Below are 21,598 nucleotides of genomic sequence, written 5' to 3' on the forward strand. Positions count from 1 at the left end.
GAAGCGTGATGTGGGCTCTGCCCTAAGTGGTGAGTCCCTGGCCTGAGTTGGGAGTGAGATGGGTCCCCGAGATGCTGAGATGTCAGTGGGTCTGAGAAATGCCTGGAGATGGGGTGCACAGGGTGCTCTGCTATGGGACAGGATAGGAGGCAAGGATGCGTCCTGGGGCTTTGGTGCACTGGGAGGCGGGAGGTACCCTTTACGGGGATGGGGAGACTGGGGGAGGAGTCCCCAGTTGTCTGGGAAGATAGAGAGTTCTCCTCTGATGCGGGAAGGCACTGTCTTTGGGGTGCCCACTGGACTCTCCCATGGGGGGGTGGAGGGCGGGGCACGATTGGCATGCCAGACCTCCGTTCCTGGTCAGCTTTGGCAGTATTTAAAATGAACAGTTGGGGGAGGGTGTGGAGCAAGTCAACAAGAGGGCTAATTAGCTTCTCCCTTTCTTTGAGCACCTACTGTGTACTGGGCACCGACCGGTTCAGGTTCTGGGGACCCAGCGGGCTGGTGGCTTGAGGCACTGGCAGAGGAAAGAAAGCATCCATGGGCACTTGTCAGGAGCCCTGGCCCCAGCGATGGGCGACTAACTTGTCCTCTTGGAGCCTCCATTTCCATAACATGGTGGTGGGGGGAAGGATCTGGCCCCCAGGTGAGTGTAACCTCACGGTGTAACCTAAGGCAATTGCAAGCCTGTCTGTCCCCCAGGCTCTTCATCTGTTAAATGGGATAAGGGGAGCGACCGCCTCTGGGTTGACCCTTGAGGGTCAACCTCAATAATAAGAGGCATCTGTGGACATTGTCCTGGTGTTTCCCGTTTCCCGAGTCATGGGCGGGGAGCCTCCCGCAGCCCTGGATCCATTACCACCCCCCCCGCCCCCCCAGTGTTCTGTCACCCGGCCCAGCTCTGCCTTTGCCTCTGGCATCCCAGGTGGTTCTGGGTAGAGATGTTTTGTGGCTCCCTGAGTGCTGGGTGCCACTGGGGCGGTGGGTCACCTTGACGGGCATCGCTGCCGCCCACTGATGTTCTAGTGAAGGACAGACCTTAAACCACACCCACTTATCAGGAGGGACCCCAAGGACCAGGAATCCTTGGTGCTGATTCTCCTGAGAGCGGTGGCGGGAAGGGAGGAGTTTGTTTCAGACTGTGGCAAGTGCAGCACCGGTATCCCGCAAGGTCGTGGGAGTGTAAATGGACGAACATTGGTGGAGAAGATGCGTGGGGGTGGGGAGTGGGGGCTGGGGGGGCTACTTTAGGTTGTCCTCTGAGGAGCTGACTGGGCACTGAGACTTAAAAAAGCCAGGACAGGGCCTTCCAGGGGGAGGAAGGAGTAAGTGCAAAGGCCCTGAGGCGAGGGCACGTAGTTTGTGAAAGGACTAGCAAGGAGGCCAGCGGGGCTGGAGCACCAGCACGGGGGCTAGTGGGTGGGTGGAGGAGGTGAGGGGAGCGTGGCGGTGCAGCGGGACAGGGCTGTGTGTGTCTGTGCCTTCCTCCGGGAGGGGAGAAAATGGTGATTTGAGGTTTTCCCACAACTTGGTGGGATGTGGGGTAGGGGACTTAATTTTCAGGTGTCCAGGGTCAGCGTATTCCATGGTTAACTTGAGAATCCTCTTCTTGTTCTAACTTTAGGAGCCTCCCTGTGGGTCCTCCCTGTGGGAAGGGGGACAGGGATGGGCTGGCAGCCCAGACTGTGAGTGCTTCAGAAAGCCAGGTGTGCTCCAGACGCCTGCCGGGGGCCTCCCACGCTGCGGAGCGGGCGCCTGCTCGCCACCTGGGCCCCGGCTGTGCCTCCCCTGCTGGCCCTGTGCAGCTGGGGGCGGCCGCTCCGGATGCCGCCTCTCGCATGGACGGCCGCCTACTCTGGCTGGGCTCTGTGCACACAGCCTTCCGGCTGCTGGCCTGGGGTCCCACGGGAGAGATTTTTCTTCCTCGAGTCGGCCAAGGCGTGACATCCGGAGGCCAGTGGCTCCCTCAGGCCCCATGCTCTGAGTCCTGCAGCTCCTGGCATTTGTTTCTCCTTTAGCTGGGCACGTCTCTCCCTGGCCCCTCGGTGGCTGGCAGAGTAGGTGGGGGACAGTCGAGGCGACGGCCTCTCGAAACCCCTTCTTGCATCGGGAGTCCGTTGCATGAGCGGTTGTCGGGCCCCGCGGCCATCTGAATGTAGCTGAAGCTCACTGACTGTGGCCATAAGCTCCTACATGATGTGGCCCCGCTGACAGAAACTTTATTGAATCGCCAGATATTTATTGAGCACCTCCTGTATGCCAGGCCTGAGTTCTAAGCCATTGGGGTTCCGCAGGGAACACAGCAGATCAAACACCTGTCCTAATGGAGCGCACTCACCCCCTCCCGGGTAGCGAGGCTGCCTTTTGTGACGCAGGCTTTGTCCCACCCCTGGACCTTTGTCCATGCTGTTTTCTCTGTCTGCGACCCAGCTGTTCGCCCATCCCCCGCATCCCCAACCACACAACTCACATGGTTTCCCTGATGAACTGAGATTGTGGGGTTTGCCCGGACCAGAAACAGATTCTGGCTAGCTAAAGGAACGGGGGAAGAAAAGAGAAGATGGGAAAGGGTAAGGAGCGCCCACAGAGTTAGGGGAGACCCAGGACCCAGCCTCAGAAAGCACTGGCACCAGGAAGTGCCCAGCATCTTGGGAGCAGGTACCAAGGGCCCCGTCTTTGGGGCACTGTGGGGAGAACCACACCAGTTGTTCCCTGTCCTTGGGTTCCTCCTGGGGCAGATGGCATCACTGTAGCTCTGCACGGACTGTGTGTCCTCAACCCTGGCCTGGGTTGGTGGTGGTGGGGCAGTTGTGTGAGAAAAACTGAGGAGCTCTCCCACCAAGACGACATTCCACGTGGGAGAGTTGGCCCCAAAGACGGGCCCTGTGGGCACGACTGTTCATGACTTCAGTTTTGGGTTGGACGTCACTTCCTTGGAAAAGCCCTGAGAGGTGAAGCGGACTTCAGCTGTACTGGTTAGGAGTGTGTTCCTTTGCAACAACAGAAAACCCAACTAAACAGTGGCCTGAGCAGATAATTGTGCCCCATACCAGTCATGCCACATGTCAAGAACCTTCTGTCCTTCACTCTGCTCTCCTCAGCATCGTCTGCCACCTTGGTCACTGGATAGCCCCTTAGACCTACATATATTAGTCACTTCATCATGCGACTTTGTGCCCAGTAGGGGATGTGGTACTGCTTTCCTCTTTTTTCAAGGAAGAAGGTATTTTCCAGAATCCCCTGGTAGCCTTCCCCAGGTATCTCGCTGGCTATAGCTAGGTCAGTTAGGACTTGGACTTCATTGCTAGTATCAAAGATCCTAGCTACAGAGGCTGATATAAATTAGGAGTTGATTTTCCTTTGCTGTGAGAGAAGCCTAGAGGTTGGTGGGCTAGAGCTGCTAGGGCATCCTCAGGAGACCTTTGGGTCTGTCTCTCTTCCTGCTCTGCCATCCTTAGCATGTTTTGGTCCTTGGTATTGTGGTCTAGGATGACTGCAGGAGCTCCAGCCATCACATCTTTGTTCCAAGGAGGAGGAGGAAGGAAAAAGAAGGAGCAGGGACAACAGGTTTTTCCAGAGCTCCCTACCAGTGATTTCTGCTTATATCTCATTGGCCACCTCTCACTGCAAGGGAGCCGGGTTTTGTGAACCCCTAGATGGACATGTTGCTGGCTTCAACAGTGACAGCTTCATTGCTAGCATGGTACTGGTGAAAGGGTTATTCCTAGGCAGCCAACAATATCTGCCACATCAGATCTCCATTTCTCCTTTGTGGTATTTATAGCATGATACACAGTGGCTTTATCTCAGCTACTATTGATTTTCTTGTGTGGGGTTTATTCCTAATAGTCATAGACGTGTTTGGTCAGTACCGCAGTATGTAAAACAGACACAGATCTTTGCCCCCGTGGAGCCTCCATTCTCGGGGTGATGGTGATGGTGGGCTTTTCGCAGCCTAGCTCAGCCCCTCCAGTGTCGGTGCGCCTAACACCCACCTCTTCTTGTTCCGTTCCAGGGTGACTGCCAGACGCGGGAGGAGGCGGTGGCGCTTGGCGTGGGCCTGTGTAACAATGGCTTCATGCACCACGGTAACCTGTCTCTTCCCTTCACCCAGCCTCCTGGGGGGTGGGGGGCGGTTTGCCCTGGAACAGAAAAGCTAGTAGGGACCCTGGTCCCTGGGGCATTTCATGAGGTAGAGGAGGGAGCTGAGGCCCAGAGAGAGCAAGTGGTGGGCTGAAGGCTGCTCGGCCTGCCCACGGAGGAGCCCAGGCTAGATGCCTGCTCTGTGGGCCTGTAGACCGAGGGGGCTTGGGGTGGCTCAGGAAGCCCACCCCACGCCCCTCCCTCTTCTGCCCTGATGGCGACATCACCTCAGGGTTTCAGTAGGGACCAAGGTGGCTGGTAACGGTTGGCTGGGAAAATGGACTGGCTTTGAGGTCCAATCTGTGGGCTTCCTGGGCCCTTCTCCTGGGTGGGACATGACCTCTGGGTGGGCGGCGAGGTCAGGTCATGCGGGGCTGGTCCACGGGCTTCCACATGGAGGAGAAGAGAGGGGTCTGGGGGGACAGAGCGCAGGCAGGTTGTACGTGAGAGAGGAAGGGAGCCGGGCAGGGACGTTCACACCGCTTCTCCGGGCCTGACCCCTTGGATGGGTCGCTCTCCTTCCCACCAGAGAAGCACGGAAGAGGGCTAGAGAGGTAGGCAGTCCCGAGATGATCCTGAGGTGGGACGGTGGACAGGAGGGAGGAACGGGTTCCAGGGTCACCATTTCAAATTAACATAGAAGTTAACACGCCCGTGTGTCTGGCCTCCTCCTGAGCACTCCCCATGGATTCGATAGTTCAATCCTGAATTGAGCCTTTGTTGTTGGTATTAATATCATCCTTTTTTATAATCGAGGAAATGGAAGCCCCGATAGTTAAGATAGCAGCTCAAGGTCACACAGCAAGTAGGAGCTGGGATTTGAATCCAAGCTGGCGGGCTTCACCGGCCGCGCACTCCTGTCACAGAGCTCTGTGACCTTCCCACTTGCTGACCCTGAGGGAGCCCTGAGGCTCCTACCCTTTCAGCAGGGCGGGTCGACTTAACTCCCAGCAACCAGCGTTTCTTCTCCTTCTAGAACACTCCCCAGGGCTTTGGCTCTTGCAGTTTCCTTGGCCTGGGGTGCCCTACCTGCTTCACGCCCCCAACTTACTCGGTGTTTCTGTTTGGTCCGCGCCTCCTGAGGCCTCCCCCAGCACCCGGGCCGCACGGCTCCTCTCCGTCCCCTCTTTGCACTTGGCCCAGATTCAGGCTTCTCCACGGTGCTGTTCTCTCCCTGTCAGAATAATTACGTGCTTCCCTCGTGTTGCCATTCCTGATGCTCGCCTCCAGCCCTTGCCTTCTCAGGGCGGGCACCGTGCTCGGCTCCAGGACAGAGCGGTGAGCAGGGCAGAGCGGAGTCCCGTCCTCGGGAGCTCACAGCCTCATGTGCATGCACGAAGCACTGAAATCAGTCCATGTTCTGGAGCAGTGCAGGTGCGTGAGGAGGACTTCGGCTTTCACTCCAGGGCGTTGGGAGTCCCGGTAGGGTTCGGAGCAGAGGAGGGCCATGGAGCATGTCTGCGGGGCTGAGGGTGGAAGTTGAGAGGCCAGTGCAGAAGCGACTCTGACCCCAGGGCAGGGTTGCCGTGGCTTGGGCCCTGGTGGTGGCAGCAGAGGGGTGAGATTCTAGAAGGTCTCTTGGTCATTCCTTTTCCCAGCTTCTGCTCTGTGCTCCAGCTCAGAGGTTAGCAAACCCTCCCTGCGAGGGGCCAGATACTAAATATTTCAGGCTTTGTAGGCCACGGGATCTATCACAACTCAACTCTGCCATCACAGCATTGAAGCTGCTACAGGCGGTACTTCAATTAAGTGGGCGTGGCTGTGTGCCAATAAAACTTTATTTAGAAACACAGGCAGTGGGCCATAGTTTTCCACCCCTAGTCTCACTGCTGGGTTTGCTGTCCCTTCAACAGGATGAGAGGTGTGCCAGCGTATCCCCTGCCTAGTAGCCGGCAGGCCTTGTTCCAGCCCTGACTCGGCTGACTCCCAGTAAACCTCTGTGTCTCTCTGGGCCTCCGTTTCCTCATCTTGCCACTGGGTCCCCTCCTCCTCTGAGCTCAGCGGGCCCGTGCCTCTGTGGGGTTAGGCATTAGGACGCACTCCCAGCTGCCCATTTCGCCGGTGAAGATGGGCAGGTCAGGCCCAACCAGAGTCATTCCCGTCCATCAGCTCCTGTCATCAAAGTCCCTCATTCCCAGAAGCCGCTCTTTTCCCCGCGGGGCCCTCTGACAGCTCCATCCTTCCCGCCGATCAGCTGGGCAGAACCTCTCATTTGTGGGTGAAAGTAATTAGGGGTCCACCCCTGCTGCTATTCTGGGAAGGCCGCTGGCTGAGGACATTCTGTGGGTGGGGGTGTGGGGGAGGGTGACTCCCAGGCAGTGCCAACACCCTTGGGGCCCCTCAGGGACAGAAACTGCAGGGCGTAGCCCCTGCTCCCCCTGTTCCCTGCCACGAACTCAGAAATAAGCTAAAATAGGAAAGGGCCAAATCCCAGGGTTGTGGCTGCTGCAAAATGCAGGTTAGGGGGCAGAGCAGAGGGCGGCGGTGGGGCCCGAGTGGGGCCTCCTGCAGCGTCTGACCTGAGCTCCTGGCCCTGAAGTGTCTTTAAGCACATATGGGGAAGCTGAAGCTACCGTCTCATCCCCCATCCCTCTGGAAGTTGGTGCTGTCGGGGTCCTCCCCAGCTGAGCATGTGGAGGCTCAGAGAGGCCCAGAGGATGTGAGATCGGGCAGGGGCTGGCAGGGGTCTGAGCCCGGCCGGTGGCCTTGAGGGAAACCTACGTCAGTGGGTGGTGGGACCTCACCTGGCTGTGGTCCTGGACTTGGGGATTCCAGCTCTTTCCCCAGACATTTCAGCCAAGACGCAACATGGTGCTTCCTCCTCCCACTCTCAGAGTCTGTCCGCCTTGTGTTTATAGTGGATGTGAAGCCAGCCGGCCCCTGGGGCCTGGCTCCCCTGTTCTGGGCAAAAAACAGCAATTTGCGTGTCTGTTTTCTCCAAAGAGGTAGTGGGGGCGATGGGAGGAAGACACAAACAGCTCGAGGTCCTAGGAAGGAAGGAGAGAGAAAGGATCGCCTCCTGCTTTTCATGTGGTCACCAAATCTGTAGACAGCCTCCGTCTTCAGGGATGGTGGGAGCATCCCGAACCTTAGGCAGCTGGTTTTCCTTTCATGACTCCAAACACTGCTTTTCTTCCACCGAGCCTGGATTTCCCCCTTGCCCAATTCTCCCCTGTCCCCGTCCTGCCCACTCTGTGACCGTGCACAGTTCTTTTAGCTTCTCTGGGCCTTAGTCTCCCTACCTGTAAAAGGGGTACAGCCAGTCCATCCTCGCCTGAGGAGTAACCGAACCTAAGCCTGCATCCCCGCCGTGCCCAGCACTGAAAGAGACTTAGTTAAATTCTAACCCACAGGGCCCAGACCACATGCTGGTTGTGACAGGTTATTTGCAATCATTTTCCTGCCTTCTAGAACAGAGATCAGAAAACTTCTGTTTTCTCCTACTGGGGGCCTGTCAAGGCCTAAATAGTAAATATTGTAGGCTTTGTGGGCCATACAGCCTTTCACAATCACCTCTGTCGGTCACTGTGGAATGGAAGCAGCCCCAGACAGTAAGTAAATAAATAGATGTGGTTGTGTTTTAATAAAACTTTATTTATAAAGAGAGGCAGTGGGTGGGCTCTGGCTTATAGGGCGTGACTTTGCTAATCCTCCTTCTGAAGTGTCTCATTGTAGTTCCCTGCTGCCTCTGGTGGATTTGTTGGTATTTGTTTTATGTTTTAGATATTTATTCCTTGTTGGCTTTAGACATTATAGTGTTTTTTTTTTTTTTTTTTTTTTTTTTTTTTTTTTGAATCTGCCCTTTGCCTATGGTCTTGTTATTGAACTGAAGCCCTTAATTTCATGATCCTGCTTTTTGGGGGCGGGGTTCATGTATGAAATCTTTTTCTGCCCTAGGACAAAGATATTTTGCATTTTTTTGGGTGAGCATTAGTTTCCCTGTTCATATTTAGGTCTTTAATCCATCAGGAATTTATTGTGATACATGGTTTGAGGTAGGGATCCAATTTTATTTTTTTCCCCTGAGTGAGTCAGTTTTTCCCGACATGCTCTGCAGTCCTCCCCGTGATCATCGTCATCATAGGCTAAGTTCCCATAAACACACGGTCCTCTTCTGTGATTTCCGTTTTCTTCCCCTGGCTCTTTATCTGTTTCTGCCGTAATTCCACACTGCTTCTGTTCCTGCGGCTTCGTAATATGTGTTTTATAGCAGGTGGGGCAAGTTCAGACTTTTTCAAGAGAAGTCAGAAAGCCAGACATCTGTGCGAAGTATCCTCACCAGTTAGGGTTGGCACATGATTCGCTTTAATAAAACACCATGCTTGCCAAAGCAAACTTGTCTTGGGGTTGGCTCCGGCCTGTGGTTGCCAGTTGGCAAATACTGCTGAGCCTTCCCTTCGAGCCTGACCATGTGCTGTGCGTCTGTGGGTTTGCAGTGCTGGAGAAGAGTGAGTTCAAGGATGAGTCCCAGTACTTCCGCTTCCACGCAGACGAGGAGATGGAGGGAACCAGCAGCAAGAACAAACAGCTTCGCAACGACTTCAAGCTGGTGGAGAACATCCTGGCCAAGCGCCTGCTGGTAGGAGCAGAGGGCAAGGGCTACCTCTGCCTCCCTGGGCCTGGCTGCGGCCCAGGAGCAGGGCGACCTGCCGATTATGGCTAGAGAAGTTGGGCTCAACTTGTAGCACCCGAAGATGGGGCTTCTACATTTCATGGGCCAAGACTACCTTCTTTCTGGAGAGATCAGGCTTGCTGGCTTCCTTTCTTTTCCTTTCCTTCTTCCCCCATCTGCCCCACCCCCATCCACCCCACGTCCCAGCTTAGCATCGTGCAGAGAGGTTGGCCCCTGAAATGACTCATCCCAGATCCTTTGCAAAGCCTTAGGTCTGCCGGCGGTGCCCTGTCCATGTGCAATTGCTGTAAATACCCTTACAGCTGAGGGGAGCGTTTACCAGCCCGCCCAGCTATCTGCCCAGTCTAGCCCTCCAAGTCCTGTTTCTCTGTGTTCTGGTGACCAGCAGCTTCTGCCTTCATGCCTGGTCCACAGGAGGTGGCGAAAGGAAGGCTCAGCAGCTTAGATCTCCTGCCACAGCCAGAGTTGGGGCTGATGTCCGACTCATGGGAAGACGGCACCATTAACTTCTCTCATGTGATGCTTACAGGGGTCCCGTAAATATGGGGATTCCCATTTCTCCCACTATAAAGCCCACCCGTGCTCCCTTCACACTTGGGATGAAATCCAGTCTCTCATCATGGTCTATAAGACTGTCCCTATCTCTCCAGCTTCATCTCCTGGGTTCTCCCCTCCTTCACCCGACCCCAGCCACTCTAATCTGTCTTATCCTCGAGTCCTGTGGGCCTGACTCAGGGCCTTTGCACGTGCTGTGCCCTCTGCCCAGAACACTTTTTCCAGTTTCATAAAGTTCTGTTCCTCATTTCATTCAGGTCTCAGCTCAGGTAACTCCTCCTCTGGGACCCCTGCCACACCCGTCTGTCCCATTAAGAGCTTTATTTGAACTCAGACTGTGTACATTGCCTGCATCACGTTCTGTCTTTCCTCGCTCATTTGTCTGTAGTCTGTCTTCCCCACTAGATGGTCGGCCGCAGCAGAGCAGGGACTGTGCGTCTTATCCAGCACTGTTTCCGGTGTTGCATAAAGCACCTGGCTTGTATCACAGGCAGCAGCTCAGCAAAATTTGTTGAACAAATAAATGCATGTCCCTGGCATCCCCCCTGCGCACAGAACCCCCAGACTTCCCAACCTGCCTGCCACCCGGCAGCGGGCAGGACTGTTCCTCCCTAAACTCCTTTCATGTCCCCAAGTTCTTGGTGGCTGGACATTGTTGGATCTGTTTTATTCATAAAGCCAGCGGATTGTTACTGAGCCCGTACAGTTTGCCTGCTGATGGGGGAGACAGTGGTGGTATAATGGAGCAGACTTGGTGCTCGTATTGGGAGGAGAAAGGGGAGACAGAAGTGAAAAGTAAAAAGGACTTGATTAGCACCAGGCTGAGGCATGAGCTAGGTGGTGTGTCCTCCCTGGTATGTACTGAGCACCTACTGTGTACTGGATGCTCTTTGTATTTAGTTTTTAATGCTGTCATGCACCCCTAGTCCCTGGAGGACTGGGGCACGCGGAGCTGGTAGGATCGTGGTCTTGTGGGGACCCTCAGCGTCTCACCGGGTCTCTCCTGCCTTGGGCCCTCAGATCCTGCCCCAGGAGGAGGACTATGGCTTTGACATCGAGGAGAAGAACAAAGCCGTGGTGGTGAAGTCAGTCCAGCGGGGCTCGCTGGCTGAGGTGAGGCCTCCCAGGGGGGCCACCCACAGTGTCCATGGTTCCTCCCTGCTGGTGGTCCTGTGGGCACACTCAGGCCAGGGCGGGCTCCCCTGCGCGCTCTAGGGGGAGCCGCAAGTGAGCCCCCTGCTTGGGCTGGTCTCCCAGCCTGTACTCCACCGGCTCCCCCCGTTGCCCTGTGGGGAGGCGCAGGATGAAAGCTGGTTTCTTAACTGCTCACCACAGCGGGGAGCGGGGTTGCCCTGGGGGTCTCACTCGGGGCGTGCTTGGTCCCTGGGCTGGCTGTGTGCACCGAGGTGAGGAGGAAGGGAGGCTAGTGACCTCGTTTGCGTGTCTCCTCCATCTCCGCCAAGATGGCCGGCCTGCAAGTAGGGAGGAAGATCTACTCCATCAACGAGGATTTGGTGTTCCTGAGGCCCTTTGCAGAGGTGGAGTCCATCCTCAACCAGTCTTTCTGCTCCCGCCGCCCACTGCGCCTCCTGGTAGCCACCAAGGCCAAAGAGTGAGTGTCTCCATGATGGGGTGTCCGGCCCATCTTCCTTTTGGCCTAAGGAGTTGCCTCAGTGCAAGGAGTGGTGGTGGGGGCCCGAGCTGTCCTGGTTCCCTGTGGATGGGGCCCATGCTAGGGCACGTGACATGAGGCTGCTACTTTCATTCATTCAGGAGATGTTTACTGAACACCTACTATGTGCTGAGTGGTTCCAGGCCCTGGGGATGCAGGCATGTCTGGATGCCCTCCTACCATTCATACCTCTCAGTCTAGGTGGAGGGTCGGGCAGGAGACACACAAAAAAGCAAAACAGAGAACTGAGAGACGTAGTGAACCAGGTCGTAGTAAGCCTCGGCCAGTCTCTCCAGCTGGGAAAGAAGAGAGCCTGTGTGGAGGGATGGCAGCCAGGGAGATGCTGTGGTGAACTGAGGTGAAAATCGAGACGGGATGGGAGGGAGTCAAGGGGAGGAAGAGTGTTCGGGGCAGAGGAGACAGCCAGTGCAAAGGTCCTGGGGTGGAACTGTGGCTTGTATCTTTGAGGAACAGTGAAGAGGCTGATGGGGTGGAGCAGAGTGAGGGGGAGGGAAGGGTAGGTGATGAGGTCGACCAGACAAGGGAGGCCAGGCCTTTTAGGACTTTGTGCCTACGTTAAGGACCATGGAGCCGCCGGAAGGTTCTGAGCAGAGGCAAGGCATGATGTGACACAGCTTCTGGGAGGAGTCCCCCGGCCGCAGGTGGAGACTAGCTTGTCAGGGGCAAAGGTGGAAGTAGGGGGTTGGCGAGGAGGCTGTGTGGCGGCCGTGGAGGTGGTGAGAAGCGGTCGATGCCAGATATAGGTGCAGGGAGAAGCATTTTCTATTTTAGAAATTGTGCATTTGGGTTTTATTTCTCTCTTCTATTTAAGGCAAAGGCTCCCGGTTTCCTATTGAGGGGGGTGATGGAAAGTTTTAACTGTGATTCTTTCAGTGGGAAAGGCAAGCCAATTTAGGGAAGATGATTGATAGTTTGGTATGTGGAAGTGGCAGAAATCACCCGGGGGAGTGTGCCTGCGTCAAGTTCTGGAAGTGCCGCAAGTTCGAGAACAGGCTCCCGAGATGGTTTTACCTGGCAGGTGGGGATGGGAGGATGATCCTGAGCCCCACCGTGGGGCTCACGCCCTTGACGGGGAAGCACGCAGCTGCATCGAAGCCACTGGGACAGTGTCACCCAGCGCACGGCCTCGGGCGGGCGCGGCTCACTCTGCTCTGGCCTCCCACTTGCGGAATGGCCCAGACCTGGCCTTTTGAACTGTGTTCTCTAGGGGACACTTGGCATTTTTCTGGAGTCAACACCAAGATGTTCTGGGTCACTTCTCACTCTCGCCATCTGTGATTGTTGAACAAAATACTTGCTGCCCGAGGGGCTGGTTTGAACACCCGGGGGCCTCCTCTCACTGAGAGGGTGACAGAGAAGGCATCAGGAGGGTGACCTGGGATTTCTGTGTGTGGATTCAGTCTCCAAGGGCAGGACGGGTGGTTCTGAGTCATTAAAGATGCCAGAGGTATGGGCTCCGGTTAAGTGAGGTTTGTCTGTCTTTTTGGGTGCCCAGAGACTGGCATTGCTACTCCTTTGGGCTGGTTTCCCCAAAGTCTGGGAGGCAAGGGCTCCCCTGGGCTCCTAGGCGAAATGCTGCTTTCTCTTACTGCTGCTTCTACCCGGCGCAGGATCATCAAAGTTCCCGACCATCCAGAGGCTCTGTGCTTCCAGATCCGCGGAGCTGCCCCGCCGTGCGTCTACGCCGTGGGCAGAGGTGAGCCCAGAAGACTGAGAGGGGCTCAGACAGCTGAGGGGAACGCATAGGGAATGGTGGGGACTACGGCAAGGTGAGAAAAGATGTGCTCACTTTCAAAGGGGCTCGTTTTCCCTCAGCTCAAGCTCATTATGACCAGGTAGGAATGAGTTTTTAAAGGAAGGCAGAAGTGGGAATTTTGGCCACACTTCTGGGGTCCGATCCAGCCCAAGGGCCAAGAGTCAGCCTGCTCTTGTGCTGCCTCCCCCATGCATGATGCTTAGAGGGTCACTCCCTCCGGGAGACAAGACCACATAGGTCTGAAGTTCTGGGCTCCGAACCCTCTTCGTATCTGAGGGCTGCATTTTTATTTTATTTTATTTTTTTAGATTTTATTTATTTGACAGAGAGATCGCAAGTAGGCAGAGAGGCAGGCAGAGAGAGAGGGTGAAGCAGGCTCCCTGCTGAGCAGAGAGCCCGATATGGGTCTCCATCCCAGGACCCGAGCCGAAGGCAGAGGCTTAACCTACTGAGCCACCCAGGTGCCCCTGAGGGCCACACTTTTTAAGTTGAAACATGAACTGTCCACTTTCATGGTCATAGTTGTAACATGAGTTGATGAAAGAAAATGCGTATCATGGCAGAAAGCTACCAAGAGTCTGTTAACTATTTTATATTTTAAAAGATTTTATTTATTTATTTGACAGAAAGAGACTTACTGAGAGAGGGAACAAGCAGGGGGAGCTGCAGAGGGAGAGGGAGAAGCAGGTTTCCCGCTGAGTAGGGAGCCCAATGCGGGGCTTGATGCCAGGCAAACGCTTAATGACTGAACCACCCAGGTGCCCCCCTCTGTTAACTATTTTATTTTATTATTATTATTTTTTAAAGATTATTTATTTATTTATTTGACAGAGAGAGAGAGAGAGAGAGAGAGAGATTACAAGTAGGCAGGCAGAGAGAGAGGCGGGGAAGCAGGCTCCTTGCTGAGCAGAGCCCAATGCGGGGCTTGATTCCAGGACCCTGGGATCAGGACCTGAGCTGAAGGCAGAGGATTAACCCACTGAACCACTCAGGTGCCCCTATTTTATTTTATTTTTTAAAGATTTTATTTATTTATTTGACAGACAGAGATCACAAATAGAGAGGCAGGCAGAGAGAGGGGGAAGCAGGCTCCCCACTGAGCAGAGAGCCCGATGCGGGGCTCGATCCTAGGACCCTGGAATCATGACCTGAGCTGAAGACAGGGGCTCTAACCCACTGAGCCACCCAGGCGCCCCTCTGTTAAGTATTTTAAAGTGGGTTTTTATTTTTTCTTTAAAGCAACAGTTCTTGATCGCAGGGCACTTTCACCCTACAGGGGGCATCTGGCGCTCTCTGATGACTCTTTGGTTTTCAGAACAAAGGGTTGGGGTCCTGCTGGGCTCTCACCGGTAGAGACCAGGGAGGCTGGCGTCTGGAGCCTGCGTGGATGGGGGCATAGAAGAGACTCACTTGACCCCAAACGTCGGCCTTTAGCAGCTGCAAGTGAAGAACAGGGGTTTGTGGGTGAACCAGGCTAAAATAGTAAAACAACTGATATTTCTTGAGCACTTACTAAGAACAGGGCCTGGAGCTAAATGCTTTACACTTTTAACTCCCTGAATCTCTCGAGAACCCGATGAGTACATATTATTAGTGTCCTTCTTTGACAGATGAGGAGACCAAGGCATAGAGAGGTTGGGGAGTGTGCCAGAGGTCACACAGGTGGTCAGTGGCAGAGCCAGGTTTTGAATGCCAGCTCCTGGGTCCAGGCCGGTACTTGTCACCATCACAGCAAATAGGCCCCATCTTCTCCCAGGCATGGGTGGGGCTTGGCAATCATTTATATTTCCAGACTCTTCATATTAGCCACATAAAGCCCCGGGGGGCCAAGACCTGTAGTTTGGGAGTCGTGGTATGGTTGGAAAAGCATGCACTTGAAGTCTGGTAGACCTGGGTTTGGATCCTGGCTTCTCTTCATCAAGTGACCTTGAGAGAGTCACTTTTCCTCTCTACCCCTTTGTTTCCCTGTCTACAAAATGGGGCTGATCCTGTCACGATATCTCAGGTTGGCGAGGGATTTTAAAGGCGATGAACCTTGAGAATGGAGTGTACCAGGTTCACATCCAGCTTTCCTTGCTATGTTGACCTTGGCCTCGCTGCTACTTCTCTGAGGCTCAGTTTCCTCTTCTACAAAATGGGATTGCCAGTCTCTGTCCTGCCTCTTGGAGTGGGTTGGAGAGTGGCTTGAGGGCAGGAGGGATGGGGTGGAGTGTCGGGGGTGTGTTTGAGGTGTTGGGGCGGTGCGCGGGGTGGGGGACAGCGTTCATCTGGTTACTTGCCCTTGCCTGCCGCTGCCCCACGTTCTCTGCCTTGTATCCACCCTCACACACTCCTGTCCCCTTAGGCTCCGAGGCTGCGGCCGCAGGGCTCTGTGCTGGCCAGTGCATCCTCAAGGTCAATGGCAACAACGTGGTGAACGATGGTGCACAGGAGGTCCTAGAGCACTTCCAGGCATTCCGGAACCACCAAGAAGAGGCCCTGGTGAGCCAGCCAGCAGCCGAGGGGATCGGGGGAGCCCTGCTCTGTGGCACAGGGGGCTGAGGGCTGCCTCCTTCCTTGTGGAGAAGCCTGAAGGCAGCACAGCTTTTGGGGTGGGGCGGGTGGGGCTGCCTACCATGCAGGGCTGAGCTGGGCTCAGGGTCTTGTTCACTCTGTCTCCCTGAGCTAGAGGAACTGGGCCGTGATACCTCACGGTCTCGATGGTCACAGTTGTGACATGGGTGTGATAAGACCCTTCTCTCTTACCGCATAGGCACATTCGGCAGAGTTGATGGTAAAAGTTGATGTTCTAGTTGGGGTGAGGGCCGGGGTCCTGGGGAGGGGCAGGCCTTTACTGTTTTATCTAGTAAGCGTTATTTGAATGCCTGCTATGTGCCTGGCGTGTCTGTGGGCCTTGGGGCTATGGGAGAGACCAGGGGGTGGGTTCTGCTACCATGGGTCTGACCTCTGTTTTTTCAGAGGCTCCCCCTGCCCTGGCTTCTCTGAGGAGCATAGACTCTAGAGGGTGAGGGCTGAGCATGACTGGAGGTCCCTCAGGAAGGTTCCAGAGTGAAATCTTGGAGGACTCTCAAAGGGGGTCTGCAGGCTAGAAGCCTGGGCTGTGGAGTCAGGGAACGGCTTGCCCCGCAGCCCTATCCGGGGCTCCTGGGGTTGCAGCGCCCTCTTACTCTGCCCTCTGGTAGGGTCTGTACCAGTGGGTCTACCACACCCATGAGGATGCCCAGGAGGCCCGAGCCAGCCAGGAGGCCCCCGGCGAGGACCCGCAGTCTGACTCAGGTAAAGGGACAGGTGGGCCATGTGGCCAAGAGTGTCCAGACAGTCCAGCGGGGACTGTCCTCTTCTGTGTCCATGCTTCCCCCTGCTCCTGGCCAGGCTGTGGTGGTGCTGTCAGCTCTGTCTTCCTGTCTGCTCGCCGCTGTAACACGGAGCCACACACACACACACACTCATAACCCCACAGCACTGGAGGCCAGACGTCGACACTGAGTCCTGCTGGGCCATCCTCCAGGTCTCCACGGAGCTGTGTTCCTTTCTGGGGCTTGAGGGGAGACTCCGTGTACTTGCCTGTTACAGCTTCTAGAAGCTGCCCGCATTCCTGGGCACATAGTCCCTTCCTCCATCTTCAGAGCTAGCGGCGTTGGCCTGAGTCCCCCTCACACTGCTCTCTCTCTAATTCCGACTCTCCTGGCTCCATCTTCCCCATGGAAGGACCATATGGTCACGTTGGGGGCTCATCTGGGTAACCCAGGATAATCTCTTTAGTATAAAACCCATCATTTAATAAACTTAGTTCCATCTGCAACTGTAATCTGCCCCTCTGCTGCCATGGAACAGCGTACTTACAGGGTCCAGGGCTTGGGGCCCAGGCGTCTGTCAGGAGCCAGTGTTCTGTCCACCACGAGCTCCCATCTTTATCCCTAGCCTAGCCTCAGCCCTGGGCTCCAGACCGTCTTTCTACCTGCCAGCCCTGGGATGTCCGTTGGGCATGGCACACTTAGCAGGGCCCAAACCGAAATCCCAGCCTCCCCCTGAAGCCCCGTTTTCCTCTAAGTGTCCCTGCTCCATCCTTCCCAGATTCTCAGGCCGCAAACCTCGGAGTGTGTCTTGTCTGTTCTCTCTCTCCTCTCGCCCTCCACCTTGATCCCAGCAGCGCACCTGTTGCCCTACCTTCCTCCTGCATTCAGAATCTGACCACTTCCCACCCCCTCCATCACTGCCTGGCCTAAGCTACCATCATTTCTTTTCTTTCTTTCTTTTTTTTTTTTTTTTTTTAAAGATTTTATTTATTTATTTGACAGATCACAAGCAGGCAGAGAGGCAGGCAGAGAGAGGGGGGAAGCAGGCTCCCCGCTGAGCAGAGAGCCCAACGCGGGACTCGATCCCAGGATCCTGAGATCATGACCCGTGCCGAAGGCAGAGGCTTTAACCCACTGAGCCACCCAGGCACCCCGTCACCATCATTTCTTACCAGGACCCCTGCACTAGCCTACTCACTGTTCTCCCTGTCCTGCCTTATTTCTTCTTCCTATGGGCTTTTCTCAAAAAACAGAACAGAATCTTCCAGTGGCTCCCACCCTACTCCAGGCAAAGACCCAGTCCTCCTCTTCATGGTCTTCCGGCCACACCTCCCAACACTTTTCATCTTGTGCTCTCTGCTCTATGCACTCCAGTCTCTTGCTCTCAAATACTAAGTGTATTCTTGCCCCAGGGCCTTTGCACTTGCAGTCTTGCCTGCCTCAAATGCTCTCCTCCAGAGTACTTCTTACCTCATGCTCTTTATCTCACTCAGCTCTCTGCTCAAATGTCACCTCGTCAGGGAGGCCCCCTGAGCATTCTGGTTAAGCCCTTTCTTTTCCTCAGTGTCTCCTCATCCTATTTTATTTTCCTCACTGCAAGTATTGTTAACATATCATACAGCTGTTTGTCTTTTGTTTTCCCCACTAGTGGATAAAACCCACAAGGGCAGGGTTTTGTTTGCTTTCTTCCTTGCTGGAACCTCGGAGCCCGGAACTGTGCCTGGCACGTAGTAGGCACTCAGTGATTGTGTCTTTTGAACAGTAGCCTGTTTTTGCCGATTGCTTCTCTGGATTCTGCCCTGTATTTCCACTGGGCTGGAGGTGGAGGCAGAGGCTGTGGGAAGAGTAGGGGCTCTGGTTGCCTCTGCATCTGACATCTGTGGGCTCCTTGCTGGTATACTCAGGGTCAGTGAAGAATGGGGTTTAGGGGGTTGTTCGGAGAGCCATCCCCTTCCTGCTGAAGCACACAGCCTGGCAGAGGAGTCCTGAAAGGGACAGGCTGATGGGGGGAGGAGAGGCTGAGCCTGCTTTATGCCCTCTGAGAGGCAAGGGCTGTGGGGCTTCTTCACCAGCACATGGGGGACCCCGATAATGATGGTCAAGTATGCCGAGAGGAGCTGGCTATTTCTAGTCTCTGTTCAGCAAGGAGAAGCACCTGCTGTATGCCAGGCCCTGTTCTAGGAGCTGGGGGTCCATAAAAAATATTGGTTTCTCTTTCACGTGCTCTGTTCTGCCGGTGGGTCTAGCGACTTGGAATCTGCAGTTGAAAAAGAGTCTGTCTCCTCGTAGATCCAATGGAAGTCCCAGACTTGACTCTCATTGGCCTGGCTTGGGTCACATGCTTGTTCCTTCAGTCTGGCTCCAAGATGGATAGGGTTTCTGTTCTCATGGTGCTGACACAAGGGGGAACAGACTGGGAACAGAAAAGCTGGCAGGCAGCAACACAGTATGGATGTGAGGGGGGATGGCCATCCTGGTGGGTGTGTTGAGAGGTGCTCTTTGGAACAGGTATAAGGGAAAGCAGTTCAGTCCAGTAAAGTGTCCGCTTCATTTTCTAGCTATGTCACTACCTAGCGGTGTGGCCTCTGAGGAATCACTTAGACTCTGTGGGCCCACGTTAATCAGGACTGAAACTGGGCTACATAAGAATAGTGGCTCAGCCAACTAAACATTGAGTAGGGTCAAGCCAGCTTCAGGTCTGGCTCCATCCAGTTTTATATATAGTCTTGGGAAAAGTCCCTCTTTTGGTCCAGTTCTCGCCTGTGCTCCTACTGTGTGTTCTGCATGCAGTGGTTCCAGTGGTTTGGAGTCCCACTGAAAAAGGGAATGTCCAGTTCTCTTTGTAGATCCAATGGAAGTCCCAGACTTGACTCTCATTGGCCTGGATCGGGTCACATGCTTGTTCCTGAACCAGTCGCCATGACTGAAGGGTGTGGTTAGGGCTTCCTTCTTGTGAGCCACAAAGACTGGGAATGGGGCACAAAGGTGGATTCCTAGAAGGAAAATCGAGGACAAGGGGTGAGCGAGAGTGGGCTGGCCAGAATGGGCAGAGCTGTAGCACAGGCTTCTCCCCACGTGTCCCACGTGAGCCACTGCGGTGCTGGGTTGGGGGGTGGAATGGCTGGGAGGTGGTGCCCCCTCCTCAGGGCTGCCTGTCCCTTTGGCTTCCAGCCTTTCCCCTGATGTCCCTGGGGCCCCAGCTGAGCCTGCATGAAGACAGCCCTGTGGTCACCTTGACCGTGGACAACGTACACTTGGAGCATGGCGTGGTGTATGAGTATGTGAGCACCGCAGGCGTCAAATGCCACGTGCTGGAGAAGATCGTGGAGCCCCGTGGCTGCTTCGGCCTCGCTGCCAAGGTCTTGCTGGGCGCTGCCCTGCCCTGTGGGGTGGGGCACCTCATTCTCATTTCCTACAACTTAGCCTGGAGCCCTGAAGTCTGGTTGCTGCCCCACCACTTGGCAGTTTTGGGATTTAGGAGAGTCGCTTTTTCCCCTTTTCCTCTTTTCTCTTTAGCCTCAGTTTATTTATCTGCCGGTAGCAGACCCCATCTCACGGGGCTATTACAAGCCTACAGGGATCACCATAGAGAAACTGCTTAAGACCCTCGTTGGTGCACAGTGTGTGCTCAGTGGTGGTTCGTGTTTCTGCAGATCCTCAAGGCCTTTGCTGCCGATGACAGTGTCTTTGTGCAGAACTGTGGGCGGCTCATGGCCCTGAACAACAACATCAAGACCATGTCCCACTACGAGTTCCGCAACATCTGTGACACCAAGCTGGAGAGCATTGGCCAGAGGATTGCCTGCTACCAGGAGGTACTTGCACCCCAAAGGGTCTCAGCCTGGGCTGTTTTGGTTGTAAATGTTAAAATTCAACCCAACATACATTAAACAAACAGGAGTATTTATTGGTTTATGTTACTTAAAAGTCCAGAGGTGAACTTCAGGCATGGTTGTATCCAGGTGCTCAGCTATCACACCATCACAAGAAGGTGGCCCCTCTCCTTCTCATGCTTTTGGGGAGAGATGGTTCCTCACGGATAGGTCAGAGCAGCTGAGGTGAAGAAATGAATGTGGGTGGGTAGTTGGAGGCCTCAGATCTCCCCATACCGTCCTTGAAATCTGGATGCAGTGAAAGGCAAGTGTAGGGGAATTCACTTTTCCCTTCGAAGCTGTTGGCATTTTATCTAGTTTTGGAATGTCTGGCCTAGACTAGGGTGAAGTGGGTGCTAGAGGTGGGCCGGAATTCCCAGACCCCTGAATCATGACCCCATATCCCCCACCTTTCTCAGTTTGCAGCCCAGTTGAAGAGCAGGGTCAGCCCACCCTTCAAACAAGCATCCCCGGAACCCCATCCGCTGTGTGGCCTGGACTTCTGCCCCACCAATTGCCACGTCAACCTCATGGAAGTGTCCTACCCCAAGACCACTCCCTCAGTTGGCAGGTCCTTCAGTATCCGTTTCGGTCGTAAACCCTCCCTCATCGGCCTTGACCCCGAGCAAGGTAACTGCGTGTGTCTGTTAGATGTTGTGTTCAGGTCTGTGGAAACATGTCCAGAGACCAGTAGTCCAGGACTAGAGTGGTGGCTTCCCAGTTAGCCATCAGGGATCCAGGTTCCTTCTAGCTCACCATCTCTAGAGATGGCTTTCTTCCTGAAGGATGCCTTATGATGTAAAATGGCTGCTGTAGTACCAGCCATCATGTCTGTGTTCCAGTCAGGAAAAGTTTCATGGTGGTTAAAAGCATCTCTAACTGAAACTTTCCTCTCCAAGTTATCTAGTCAATTAAACGAATATTTAATAGAAAGTTTTTCTCACTCATTGGGATCCATGGAATAGGTTTGTATATTTCTAAGGGGTTTATGGGTGTCTGGAGGCTGTTTCCAAACGAGCGCCCCCTCTCCTCCTGCTGTAGGCCACCTGAACCCCATGTCCTACACCCAGCACTGTATCACCACCATGGCTGCCCCATCCTGGAAGTGCCTGCCTGCTGCTGACGGGGACCTCCAACAGCAGGGCCTCAACGACAGTGGCTTCGGGTCCGCCAGTGAAACTGCTATCCAGGAGGACCGGGGCCTGAGCTTCCTACTCAAACAGGAGGACCGTGAGATCCAGGGAGCCTACCGGCAGCTCTTCACCAAACTGGACGTGGCCTTGAAGGAGATGAAGCAGTATGTCACCCAGATTAACAGGTGCGTCCGGCCCCAGAGGGAACAGGGGAGGGAGTGGGAGTGTCAGCATTTGCTAGCCTCAGCAATGCCAACGTTTTGGGTAGAATAACCCTTTGTATTCGGGGGGGCACTGTGGGGTTACCTCATAGGTGACTTAGTGATGCCCCTGGTCTGTATCCTCGAGATACTATGGCTCCCCTGGTCCAAGATTGTGACAGCCAGAAATGTCCTCAGACATTGCCAAATGCTCCCTGCGGGAGGTGGTGGGGGGTGGGTAGAGCCTCCCCCTCCGATGGAGAACCACTGCTCTAATGAAATAATGGATGTGGGCAGCAGTCACTAGGAAATGCTGA

The 21,598-nt window shown here is 54.7% G+C and overlaps 1 protein-coding gene across 1 annotated transcript in view; it reads left to right on the forward strand.

The window, feature by feature from the left end:
- Positions 1 to 21,598, forward strand: part of PREX1 (phosphatidylinositol-3,4,5-trisphosphate dependent Rac exchange factor 1) — a 176,636-nt gene that overhangs the window by 131,403 nt on the left and 23,635 nt on the right. Inside the window, exons 15-25 of the mRNA XM_059132900.1 lie at positions 4,016 to 4,088; positions 8,580 to 8,722; positions 10,352 to 10,444; positions 10,795 to 10,943; positions 12,635 to 12,720; positions 15,125 to 15,261; positions 15,963 to 16,056; positions 19,248 to 19,435; positions 19,730 to 19,891; positions 20,368 to 20,578; positions 20,990 to 21,266. Coding sequence (XP_058988883.1) covers positions 4,016 to 4,088; positions 8,580 to 8,722; positions 10,352 to 10,444; positions 10,795 to 10,943; positions 12,635 to 12,720; positions 15,125 to 15,261; positions 15,963 to 16,056; positions 19,248 to 19,435; positions 19,730 to 19,891; positions 20,368 to 20,578; positions 20,990 to 21,266 — 1,613 coding nt within the window. The remainder of the gene's footprint in view (positions 1 to 4,015; positions 4,089 to 8,579; positions 8,723 to 10,351; positions 10,445 to 10,794; positions 10,944 to 12,634; positions 12,721 to 15,124; positions 15,262 to 15,962; positions 16,057 to 19,247; positions 19,436 to 19,729; positions 19,892 to 20,367; positions 20,579 to 20,989; positions 21,267 to 21,598) is intronic.

Source organism: Mustela lutreola, chromosome 9 (genome assembly GCF_030435805.1).
Source record: "Mustela lutreola isolate mMusLut2 chromosome 9, mMusLut2.pri, whole genome shotgun sequence".
Taxonomy (NCBI): Eukaryota; Metazoa; Chordata; class Mammalia; order Carnivora; family Mustelidae; genus Mustela; species Mustela lutreola.